Consider the following 13,193-nt stretch of genomic DNA (forward strand, 5'->3'; position numbering starts at 1 on the left):
TCCAGATGGCACTCCTCATCGCCACCAAAATCTTATCATCTGTACCTTGTTCTAATACGCACCTTGTCTGAAAATGTCATCCAAATCCGTTCATAACTTCCATTCGGTAAATTAGAATATTGTTAAAAAGGTTATTTCAGTAACTTAGCTCATTAGGTGAAACACGTTATGTAGATTAACTGCGCACTAACTGATATTTTCAAGCCTTTCTGTAATTATTGGGATTTTCTGCTTACAAGTAATGGAAACATGACATTTTAGATTAAAATGCTACTTATAAATTTTTTTAATACAGTGTGGGCTTTTTGAAAAGTATGTTTTAAACCTGCCTAAAAAATTTTATTTTAAAAAAAATACTCTTAATTTGACAAACAATCGTCATTGGAACATAATTTATTGAATATAACTAAGGTAAATATTTCAACCAGTGTTCCGGAAACCCTAACCCTAGCAGTTCACATCGCCGCCCAGTAGGTGGCAGTATATATCTCAGGTTCTCAAGCTGCCTGTTAAGTGAAGTGGGAAGTGAGCAGCGAGTTAAAAAAGGGAAGAACGGTTCAGGCAGAAGTTCAGTAAGAGCTCGGAACCACGCACAGAACCGAAGGTAAGGCGCCGAAGAATTATTTTTCAACTCTCCGTCCTTTGTGTCTCCACCCATCCAAAAAAAGGTTTACAAAAAAAGAAGCTGCTTAACTTTCGCGAATGTTCAGCTTCAACGGTCCAAACACAGTCGACGGTCATCAAGTTTAGAGCTAATAAACGTAACTATGTTTCTCTGTTAAGCACTAGAAACAGGTTTCCCTTTGAATGTGCTGTTCGGTTTGTGTTTGGCGCTTCGTCGAAGCGAAGTCTCAGTCGGGCATTTGACAAACACTCGTCGCTCCTCCTCCGGGTTGAACTCGCGATGAGAGACACGCAGCCTGCAGGTTTAAAACTCCAGACAACACAGTTAGTTTAACGCTTCTCCCTATCGGGTGCAGAAAAACTACTTTACCTAAACGGTTCACAGTTGGACATAACTATTTAACGATAAAAAGCTTTTATAAATGTGTTTTAGACAAAAGAGTTAATAAATCTCATAAAGATTCTGACATATCTGGGTTTTTATAGAATATGCAGTTCATTTATGACCCTTCCAGCCATTTAAAACATGATAAAATCTCCCCAAAGAATGTGAAGAATTAATTTGAAATCACTGTATTAGATGAAAGCCTTGAAAGGAGAAACTCTTCCCTTGCAGCTCTTTTATTAACCTTAAAAATAGATGCGTATTTCTAAGCATTTAAAAAGGGATCAAAAGATGCTTCAAATGTTAAAAATTGAATTTTAAATGATCATTAGCTTTAAATGCTGATAAATATAACAAACACTGTGAAACGTTGGTAGGTTTTGATGTGCAAGGAGTAACATTCACCTCGTTCATAACGGCATCCATTTCATTTACCAAAATGTTACTTGATTTAAACATTTGTGTTTTATACTTAAACCTTTACTCAATTTTGTTTGTCCATCTATTTTCTGTAGGAAGTTTCAGAAAAACCCGAACGTGCCAATAATGGTAATAATTAGAAGCAGCAGCTGCCTCGTTGGGTCTTAGAGAACAGCTGATGATACAAATGACTGCCCATGGAAATCAAATGTACAGTAAAAATCAAGACTACTTTCCTGGAAGCAGAAGATGAAGCTTAAAGAAGTGGTTAGTTAGGGTCTAGAAACAGATTTTTACAGCAGAATATTGGTCAGGTGGCTGGAAGCAGCTTGGTTCGTTATACTCTCTCTTTCCAATGGAACCTAGGGGATGTTTAACTGTGAACGTGGTTCGGTGGGTGGTGAGAATCTGAAGCTGAAACCAGTTTGAAGTCTGAACAGCTTTGGATTGAGAAACGGCAACCTGCAGAGCCCGTACTGACTACAATTCAGTGTCATTGCACTCTTTCATTCGCTGCTTTGTTCCCGTTAGAAAACACAACCTGTCAAATAATAGCCCAGTATTACACCTCTTGTTCCTACCTGGAAGCTCTTTCATAGTGAAAGGGGGGATTCAGATAAAATTCAGTTTGTCTATCAAACAGGATGCTATAAGAATTCAATTCAATTCAGTTTTATTTATATAGCACCAATTCACAACACGTCTCAAGGCACTTCACAACAGTCAGGTTCATACATTCCTATTAATCCTAACCATTAAACAGTGCAGTTAGTTAGTTATTTACTCAAATTGGATAAAAAGTTTTTCTATCTAAGGAAACCCAGCAGATTGCATCCAGTCAGAGGCTTGCAGCATTCACTCCTCCCGGATGAGCATGTAGAGACAGTGGACAGTCACTGGCGTTGACTTTGCAGCAATCCCTCATACTGAGCATGCATGTAGCAACAGTGGAGAGGAAAAACTCCCTTTTAACAGGAAGAAACCTCCAGCAGAACCAGGCTCAGTGTGAGCGGCCATCTGCCACGACCGACTGGGGGTTTGAGAGAACAGAGCAGAGACACACAAAGAACACAGAAGCACTGATCCAGGAGTACTTTCTATGGGAAAGAAAAGTAAATGTTGATGGATGTAGCTCCTTTTGTCATTTCACCTAGAAAGAAAGAACAGATAAACTCTGAGCCAGTTTTCAAAGTTAGAGTCTGAAAGAGAGCACATATAATTAGTTACAGTAAAAGCTCAGTCAATCGCCATGTCTAGGAGAGAGAAAGGGTAAAACACTAAAAGACAGGGCCATGTGGATCATCGGTAGCGGGTGAGCCTTAAGTTGTTGCCAGCAGAAGCTCCGACGATTCCCCTCTCCAGAAAGGTGTCACAGGTTGACACAGAGTCAGGCCAGGTGTAGCTTCTAGGAAGAGAAAAGAAAGAGAACAAAGTTAAAAGCTGAAATAACAGCAAATAATGCAAAATTGGAGAGTAGTGTGAGAATGTAGCGAAGAGGGTCAAAGTGGTCGTTATGTCCTCCAGCAGCCTAAGCCTATAGCAGCATAACTACACAGATTGTTTCAGTTCAGATTATTAATAAGAAGACTGAATAGGTCAAAAAGAAATTGGAGAACTGCTTATAGATTCAAGCCCCTTTTTACAGCCTGTATACTATGCTGTGTAGTGATGCTTGAAGACGTGGACAGTCAGAAAACCTCTACAAATTGCAACATCTGAAGTTTACAAACGAACATCTCAGGCTGGTGTTCTATAACTGTTAAATGTCATTAGTCCAACACACCTGAATAAAATGGCATAAATACCTCAAGGGTACGCAGTCAAGTTCTGCACAGGCCTGTTAATAGCCATGCATTTGATTCAGGTGTGTTGAAGCAGCAACTTCAGTCCTATAATAGTTGGTGTCCTGCAAGTTTTTGATGTCTCTGCTTTAATACGCCCAAATAAAATCCATGGCTCATTACCAGACCTGTGCAGAACTTGACTGCATACAGAGGAGGTAATTCAGCAGTTTTCCTCAGGTGTGATGGACCAAGGACACATCTACAGATTGCAGGACACTGGACTTGAAGGACTGGAGTTGCCCAACTCTGATTTAATCAGAATGAATCAGATGATTCCATAACCTTCTTTGATTGGCATCAAGTGCTGCTGCAGCCTGGTTACCCAGGTATCTAAGTCAGGTGTGTAGCAGCAAGGAGACACCTAAAACATGCAGGACAGGGGGCCTTGAGGAGCAGTGTTGGGAACCACTGCTCTAGGAGCACAAGCAGAAGATTTTCTCATGGCGTTCAAAATCATTTTTGGTTAAACATCTCAGGGAAATTTGTTTTTAAACTGCCCTCAATATTCACAGCATCTCCTGATGGAAGTGAGTTATGAAAATACTCTAAACAATCCAAAATTCGCTTAACTGGAGCAAAACGTTTTGATGCTATGCAAGGCAGCTTTACTTATCTATATAGGATTTTAGTCATTTAAAATGAATGTAATTGGTCTTGATAGATCTACAGGGGTTGGACAATGAAACTGAAACACCTGGTTTTAGACCACAATAATTTATTAGTATGGTGTAGGGCCTCCTTTTGTGGCCAATACAGCATCAATTCGTCTTGGGAATGACATATACAAGTCCTGCACAGTGGTCAGAGGGATTTTAAACCATTCTTCTTGCAGGATAGTGGCCAGGTCACTACGTAATACTGGTGGAGGAAAACGTTTCCTGACTCGCTCCTCCAAAACACCCCAAAGTGGCTCAATAATATTTAGATCTGGTGACTGTGCAGGCCATGGGAGATGTTCAACTTCACTTTCATGTTCATCAAACCAATCTTTCACCAGTCTTGCTGTGTGTATTGGTGCATTGTCATCCTGATACACGGCACCACCTTCAGGATACAATGTTTGAACCATTGAATGCACATGGTCCTCAAGAATGGTTTGGTAGTCCTTGGCAGTGATGCGTCCATCTAGCACAAGTACTGGGCCAAGGGAATGCCATGATATGGCAGCCCAAACCATCACTGATCCATCCCCATGCTTCACTCTGGGCATGCAACAGTCTGGGTGGTACGCTTCTTTGGGTCTTCTCCACACCGTAGCTCTCCCGGATGTGGGGAAAACAGTAAAGGTGGACTCATCAGAGAACAATATATGTTTCACATTGTCCACAGCCCAAGATTTGCGCTCCTTGCACCATTGAAACCGACGTTTGGCATTGGTATGAGTGACCAAAGGTTTGGCTACAGCAGCCCGGCCGTGTATATTGACCCTGTGGAGCTCCCGACGGACAGTTCTGGTGGAAACAGGAGAGTTGAGGTGCACATTTAATTCTGCCGTGATTTGGGCAGCCGTGGTTTTATGTTTTTTGGATACAATCCGGGTTAGCACCCGAACATCCCTTTCAGAAAGCTTCCTCTTGCGTCCACAGTTAATCCTGTTGGATGTGGTTCGTCCTTCTTGGTGGTATGCTGACATTACCCTGGATACCGTGGCTCTTGATACATCACAAAGACTTGCTGTCTTGTCCTGTTTTGAACTCTGGTATGTCTCCCATAATGTTGTGAGCATTTCAATATTTTGAGCAAAACTGTGCTCTTACCCTGCTAATTGAACCTTCACACTCTGCTCTTACTGGTGCAGTCAGTCAGTCATTTTCTACCGCTTATTCCATAGTGGGTCACGGGGTAGCTGGTGCCTATCTCCAGCAGTCTATGGGCGAGAGGCGGGGTACACCCAGGACAGGTCGCCAGTCCATCGCAGGGCAACACACAAACAACCACGCACACACTCATTCATACACCTAAGGACAATTTAGAGTGACCAATTAACCTAACAGGCATGTCTTTGGACTGTGGGAGGAAGCCGGAGTACCCAGTGAGAACTCACGCATGCACGGGGAGAACATGCAAACTCCATGCAGAAAGACCCCCGGTCGGGAATCGAACCCAGGACCTTCTTGCTGCAAGGCAACAGTGCTACCAACTGCGCCACCGTGCAGCCCCCTTACTGGTGCAATGTGCAATCAATAAAGACTGGCTACCAGGCTGGTCCAATTTAGCCATGAAACCTCCCACACTAAAATGACAGTTGTTTCAGTTTCATTGTCCAACCTCTGTATGTCACTCAGCTAATTAGGTTTTTGCTCATATCAGCCTGGTTATGCTTTTAATTAAAGTCTTGCAGTTGTCAGTCAGTCGTCTTCTATATTGCTTCTTCCATAGTGGGTCGCAAGGAAGCTGGTGCCTATCTCCAGCAGTCTGTGGGTGAGAGGCGGGGTACACCCTGGACAGGTCACCAGTACATTGCAGGGCAACACACAAACAACCATGCACACACTCATTCACACACCTAAGTGCAATTTAGAGTGACCAATTAACCTAACAGGCATGTCTTTGGACTGTGGGAGGAAGCCGGAGTACCCGGTGAGAACCCATGCATGCATGGGGAGAACATGTAAACTCCATGCAGAAAGACCCTGTGGAACCCAGGACCTTCTGGCTGCAAGGCAACAGTGCTACCAACTGCGCTACTGTGTAGCCCGTCTTGCAGTTATATTATGCAATTATGAAGCAAACGCTTTAAGAAGTTGACATGGTACTCCTAATGTGCATGAAACCAGCGGTTGCCATTTTTTTCTGTTTTGTTACACATCAGGTAACTTCATGTTACCTGTACTGTTGTTTTACAAAAACAACCAGTTGCACAAGTTGCAATTTGTTGTTTATTCTTAAATCCACAGATTTTGAAAATATACTAAAATATCGTCTAGTATTTGGTTATATATCTCTTAGCAAGTTGCACTACAACCACACGGTTTTTGTCATCAACTGTTTAATATCTTCTTGGCAGAATTGGCAGTTTAACTGGTTTAAATTTTACAGTTGGTTAGAGGCTTAATTTTGGCCATTTCTGAGCCAGTTTTAATGTTTCTTTTTGGTATCATTGTCCTTTTGAATGACTGTTTACGTTTCAATCATCGGAGCCAAAGTAGCATCTTCAGAAGAAACTAAATGGATTACGACTTTCATGAACAACCACTGAACCTCCAAGACTCAATCTTGCCATGAACTGTTATCTGCTATAATGCCAGTGTCACTGTCCCCAGTGAAGACAGTTTTACATCACCATGGTCTAAGAGAAATTGGACGGTGCAGAGCAAGAAAGAAGACTAGACCAAAATGAACATCTCAAAGCAGGACTGAGATTTGCATCTTCCCACAGCAGCAAGTCAAATGCCTTCTGGAGAAAAGTCATATGGTCCAAAGAGACCAGTACTGACCACAATGACATGAAGTACATGATGAGGCTTTCAGACCTAAGAACACTCTACCGACTATCAAGAGTGGTGATGGTACCATCATGGTGTAGGGATGTTTCACTGAGAGTGGAGCCAGTTCATTGCACAAAGCGGATGGAAAGGGGTGAAAAAAGGAAGGCGACCTCCAAATACTTCTGTTTCACCTCACATCCATGGCTAGATGGTTAAACCGTGGACACAAGTCAGTATGTCTAGGCAGGCTATCTTTAAATTTCTGGAATGGGTCTCCAATATCAGTTGTGCGTAAAACTTGTGGACTAATTTTAAAAAACTGGGCCCGTTTCAAACCAGTTTAAATGAATGCTGCCGAGAAGAGAGGCTACAAAAAGTGTGTGGGTCAATGTACAACTAGCTAAGGGACATTTAAGTACGTATTAGGGCAGCTGCATGTATTGAATTTGTGCTCTTAATTTTTGTTTTAAAAATTCATGTTGTGTAATCATTCCAACAAAAATGTTACCAGAACTGAGTGTTTTGGTTACATAACATGAAGTCAGCTATCAGTGTCCTGTTTTATTTTTAATGTTTGTTCTTTTCTGTTGACAACAACTTTGTTTGTAGTTAGACATTTTATAAGACGTTATTAGATCTGTGCTTCACACTTCAGGACTGAGTCTTGTTTACAGTTATGGTATACATGTAACTTTTTCATACAGTTAAATGATGTAACTTTGTGCACCCAAATACACAATTTATTGAAAAATGCATAAACTCTAGAATAAAAAAAAGGGTGGGGGTAATTTAAATTTTTCAAAACCATGACTAGATTTTTTTTTTTTTTTTAGCGGTTGGCTTCTTTCCAAAATGTTTAAAAGTCCCGGAATGGCCAAGCTTAGGGGCAATTATTTTGGAGTTCTGCATTGAGTTGCCTTGGTGTTACAGAGGGAAACCAGGAGGAACTGTGCGTCTCCGGTGCCAGTTCAAGATCTCACTACGCTGCACTCCTTTACCAGAGCTTTTCAGAGGGAGCTGACTAACAGGTTGGGTTTTTAACAATCATCCCTGAGCCATGCCGTGCCATGCCAGGCCAGCTATATATGGGTCGGCCTCATCCGTATGTTGCCCTGATATATAACGTTCCCCCAAACTGTGCCTCTCATTTGCAACGTGGAGCCGATTTCTGAATGTAATCAGAGCTACGGACTGCACTCATATTGCTATAAGGGCCCCATCTGTAGTGAATATGAATTTATGAATAGAAAGCATTTTTATTCAATACATGTGCAACCTATTAATGACGCACCAATGTGTCAAACTAATTCAATGGCTCATTTGGATCCTCAGCTCATGAGTCCTTAATACTATAATAATGATAAATGTTGGGAATAAACTTCAAGCAGACTGTGTGATGGCTGGCTTCTAGGTGATTTTCTATTTTTTATTTTATTTTATTTTTTGTGTGGCATCCTGATTGGTTTTGAAATGTGAAAATACTTCACAGTGTGTGTGGTGACGGTCATTCTAATAGAAATATGGGAGGAATATTCACTTTATTATAATAATATCAGTTAATCAGCTAGAGTGCTGTGTGGATTTAATGCAGACATTGTAGAACTAAACGGGTTCAAGCCGACAGTCCTTTTATTTCCAGTCAGGTTTGAGTCTCTGTTTTCATTCAAGAAGTTGTTGGTTTGCTGTAATTTACAACAAACATCCCTCATGGTGTGTAGACACAGTCTTTCTTAGCGTTCGTCTGTCGACAGGAACCGGTTCTTTGCCTCTCACAGAACCGTTGCCATGGTTATTTGGACACGTTATGGGTGACATCTGGCTATTTATACTACTTTGCAGATGCATTTAGAGGCGTAGACCGGGTGGTCTAAGTGTCACATGCAGCTGCGCCAAATGCACCACAAATTGGGATGTATGAAAGCTACGTGTGTAGTGACATGTCTATGCATAGTTTCGTACATCTGAAGTTTTGTTTGTACGCCTCTAATTTTTGAATTTCTCCTTACCGCAAACGTTTAGTATGACCGCTGCTCACTTGTGTACATGAGGCCCCAGGTGATTAATTTCCCCCATTGGTGTATATAAAACAGTCCTGTTTAATAACTATGGCTATTAATGCTCTCTCTTCCCTCCAGCTGTTCTTTCCTTACAGACTGTTTTGCATCCTGTGCAGCCCCAGGGCCCTGAACAAGCTGATGGAAGGATTTCAAGGTGTTCTTCACTGACCATCAAGAAGGCTGTTTCATTGTAGCTGGCTAATCTGAAAGCCCAGTTTACATTGACTTTGAACAAGGTTGATGCTGTTGTTGGTTGGACTATGAACTTTGCAGTACTTAACCACAATACCATCATCACAAACTGCTTTGACTATAGATCTATCTAACGCTCTTAGAGCTGCTGACCCCCATATCTTATCCCATGTATAATCCCCATGCCCCTGGGAATCAAAGTAGCTCCCAGGGGCAATATGGATGCACTACTGGACAAACCGAGGGGAATATGTGGAGGACAATGCCCAATCCTGTACTTACATCCAACCAAAGCTTTCTTGGGGGTTCTTCTGCACATCCTGCCAGACTTGAGAGTAGAGTCATGGGACAGTTATCTGGTGGATCTAGTTTGCTAGTGAGCAACAGGCCTAAACCAAGTCAAACTACTTCAGACATTAACTTGCAGAGTACCTACAACATTTGTGCCAGAGAACAAATAAGGTACCAACCTAACGGCCAAGGTGCTCTGTTTACCAGCACGCAAAGAGACATTTTGGCGGTCTCAACTACAGCAGAGTCAAGCTACTTTGTGTCATCAACATCCCAAGGTCATCAACAATCCAGTGCTGATGTTGGGAGTACTTCTTTTAACTGGCTCCCAGATTACAGAAGTTATAATGAAGATCATTCCTCCAAATCTTGTTTAAATCCCTGTGATTACACAGCTCAACCGACAGGCCAACCTCTACCCTATAATCCTGTGTTCACACCACAACTGGCTGAAAAGATTTTATTGAATTATGGACTTCAAAAAGAGGACTTGTATGAACTCATAAATTACCCCGATGAAGAAACTACAGCTGAGAAGCTACCCTACACTTTACAAAAGATTCGAAAGAAGAATGCCGACAGAGCTTTAGCTGCAGCTGCGTCAGACTCTACATCTCAACCAACTGCAAGTGGAAAGGACAGAGTGGTTAGTTTTGGACTGCCAAGACTATTCCACGATGAAATGCCATCAACCAGTTGTCACCCAGTTGGAATGGCTCAATATGGACATCCTGGAATATGTACTCCAATAGTTGTGGATAATACTTTTGAGAACATTCTCAGTAAAGCTCAGACTAGTAGAAACACTTTGCTGATGACTAAAGAAGCATCTGAACAACATTTAGGATTAAAAACATGTGATGTGTTTTCTTCAGATGACCAGGTGAAGTCTGATACCAGCTTGAGCTCGGCAAGGAATGCTGCAGCTCTAGCCCAACAGGTGCAGACTCAATCAAACCAGACTTTTCCATCAATCACCCCTGCTTTCTCTCAAAATAAAAACCTGGATATTACACCAAAGTTTGGCCTTTTTGGATTTGCCCCTGCAAAAGCAACGGTTTCCCACTTTACATCAAAAACACAGTCACCAAATGATCTAAGCAAGGGTGTAAATTTGGACAGACCTGTCCTTGTGCACACAGAAAGTACTGATGCGAGTTGTGCAAAAGCTCAAGCTAAAACTCAAAATCTAGATCCAAAAATCTCATTGATGCCACCACAGAAACTGGTCCAGAAGCAGCCACTATTGCAGATTACACAAGCTGTGCAACCTGCACAGCCCACTGCTTTGAAACCAGTTCCTCCTCCCTCTTTCAGCCCTACTGTCACAGATGTTTCACATCCCATTCCACATTCTGCCATCATTGTCGTTTCTCCATCTGTCCCAAGCTTGGATCTAGTCAAGACCACTGAGGTGCAAGGATTTAAACAACAGTCTCCAGTAAAACCTGCAACCTTAAGGGGTCTGCCATCACTAGCCAAGATGCATGATTATGCTGCGACCAAACCAAGAAGGTTTTCATATACCTGTTCTTTATGTAAGACAAAATGTTCTCAAATGAAGGTGAGTCAACAATTGCACTGTTCTCTCTCTAAGGTGAATATAAGAAATTAATTTTTGGGGGGGTATTTATCAGTGGTTGATTCTTTTTATTTTCCTGTTTAAATGGAAGACTGTGTTTTGGTCACAGGGTTTAAAAGTTTACAGTCTGATTTTCACTTTCTAAAATTCAATTTGGGCCAAATCTGAGATCAACATGGGGATAGGCTGCAAATGTACGTTGAGTACTCAGAAACAGCCCCAAGAGAGACACATGTTATCAGGTGTGAATACTTTCACCAATATAGGAGATGTAATTTAAAAAGGTAGGTCTAGACTCTTAGTAGGACAGATCTACTATGTCCAATGTATCAAGATGTTCCTCTGGGAAAAAGGTACTTGGCTATGGTACAATGGCTACCTTGGCCTTAGAGGGCTTGCCCGTGCAAGAGAAGTATCTTTAACCAAAATCAAATGAAACGGTGATTCGTGAGGAAAGTGTTTGTGTAGGCCAAAGGGGCAGACGACTTCTTACCGATAAATAACATTCAACAGCAATGTCTGTCAAAACCTTTTCACATATCATATCCTGAATCTGACCTGATGCACCTGTATTGTTGTCAGGTTCAAACAACCTAAAATACCTATAACATCACAAAAAGAAGAAAAAAACAAGAGAATTAGTTTCTTACTCGCTGCGAGGAGAACGGACAGAGATGTGCTTCAGTTACAAATCTACCGCTCTGAAACACATCTCGCCAAATCCTCTTTTATTATCTTTAGGGTGGTCCCAGGTTACATGAACGTTGCTGCTCTAAAGGGTGGGGGAAAAACAAACAGCAGCAACGTGATATAGGTCATGCACACCATTATCTTGTACAAACACACTTGCATTGTCTCCATAATCTTAAGATATGTGCGACCCTTGCTCAGCACGATTAGCTGTTATCCTTGTGAGGAGTCCCCAACTGTGACTGCATCATCTCGATTCCACCTTTCCTCCTTGCCTGCAAAACAACTCATCACATGTTTGCTTACAGCATGAAAGGTTATAAAGGTCAAATAGCAAAGGTAATAAAGAGAAAATGTAAGATAAATCTATGTACAATTATTCCAACATTTATTAGCATTGCGTCTCAACACTGAGGCCAGAATGAGAGCTTCTCATGAAGTCGTAACCATGACTTACAACTATCCTAGTCAGGGGAAAGAATGCCCTACCGATGTTTGAAAACGGCTTTAGACAATAATTTTGATAGTTTTTATTTGTAGAAACACAAAAACTGTTCCATCTCATTCAAAAATCTAGAGAGAGTTTAGATAATTCTAATATGAACAATCTTTGAGGTCCTGAGCTGGGTCTGATCTTTGATGGGTGTTTTGCCAGCAACACCGCAATCAGAAGTCGCTTTGTTTCAAATGTTATTTATAACCACCACCAGCGATAAATTGAGTTAGAAATGGCTGTTCGATTTCGCTGGCAGTTGGGAACAGCTTTATATTATGTCTCCGTTAAAACAGTGGAAACAAGATGGTTAACCTGTTATGTCAATCTGTATACCAGCTTGAGCACCACACAACAAAAATGGGTTCCTTTCCTCTAGCCCTGCTTGGTCTAGGTGCTAAATGCTTTTCTGTGCGAGTCAAGGATTTAGCAATGAAAACAGAACTACTCCCTCAGTAGAAAACAATAAGATAAAATCACACTTTGGATCTCGGTTATGAGGTAAATGAGTCAATTTATCATGAAAGGGATGATTTTGACAGAGCTGCTTATTCCAGAAGATGTTTAAGCTCTTTACACATTAGTACCCACCCTCTCAGAGAAGCTCTGACCTCAGGACTTGGTACGGCAGTGTCTGTAAGTTAAGAGATGAGAAGTGTAATGTAGCATAGCAGTAGGTAAAATACATTATTCTGCAGCGTTAGTGGTTTGTTTTGAGGCAGAATTTGCATATCACAATTAAGTCCTCATCAATGTGACTGAACCTTTCTGAGTAAATCATTGCATTTTCATGAAATGACCACTGACTGATCAGTCCCTAAAGTCTAATCTGGAACCTTTTCTCAAATATAAAGATATGAGGCACATGATTGGATCTAATGAAAAAGAATAAGGTGATGGTTTTAATCCCTGTGACCCAGACCAGTTGGTTAAATGATCTTACAAGTTATTATTGCAAGAAATGTTGAAAATGGAACCAATAAAACAAAGGACAGAACTTTACAAACTAAAGAAGATGGAAGTGGATGTTCCAATTTTGTTACTCTTTCTATGTTGTATACATATCTTATATAGAAGTTTATCTATGTAAAAATGTGCATTTACTGTAATGTTTCCTAAACATTTTTTTAAAAATCATGCAACTATTTGTTAATGGACCCATATTGAAGGAGAACATAATTTTCAGT

General features: G+C 41.1%; 1 protein-coding gene across 3 annotated transcripts in view; it reads left to right on the forward strand.

The window, feature by feature from the left end:
• Window positions 1-526: 526 nt before the first annotated feature.
• The window catches only part of LOC124880459, a 69,881-nt gene continuing 57,214 nt past the window's right edge, over window positions 527-13,193 (forward strand). For 2 of the 3 annotated variants that reach the window (XM_047385579.1, XM_047385581.1), the window contains exons 1-2: window positions 527-604; window positions 8,837-10,805. In XM_047385579.1, the coding sequence (XP_047241535.1) occupies window positions 9,120-10,805 (1,686 nt within the window). In that variant the 5' untranslated portion in view covers window positions 527-604; window positions 8,837-9,119. Of the gene's footprint in view, window positions 605-8,788; window positions 10,806-13,193 lie in introns of those variants that run through there. The other variant, XM_047385580.1, reaches the window with a different exon arrangement.

Source organism: Girardinichthys multiradiatus, chromosome 14 (assembly GCF_021462225.1).
Source record: "Girardinichthys multiradiatus isolate DD_20200921_A chromosome 14, DD_fGirMul_XY1, whole genome shotgun sequence".
In the NCBI taxonomy this organism is placed as follows: Eukaryota; Metazoa; Chordata; class Actinopteri; order Cyprinodontiformes; family Goodeidae; genus Girardinichthys; species Girardinichthys multiradiatus.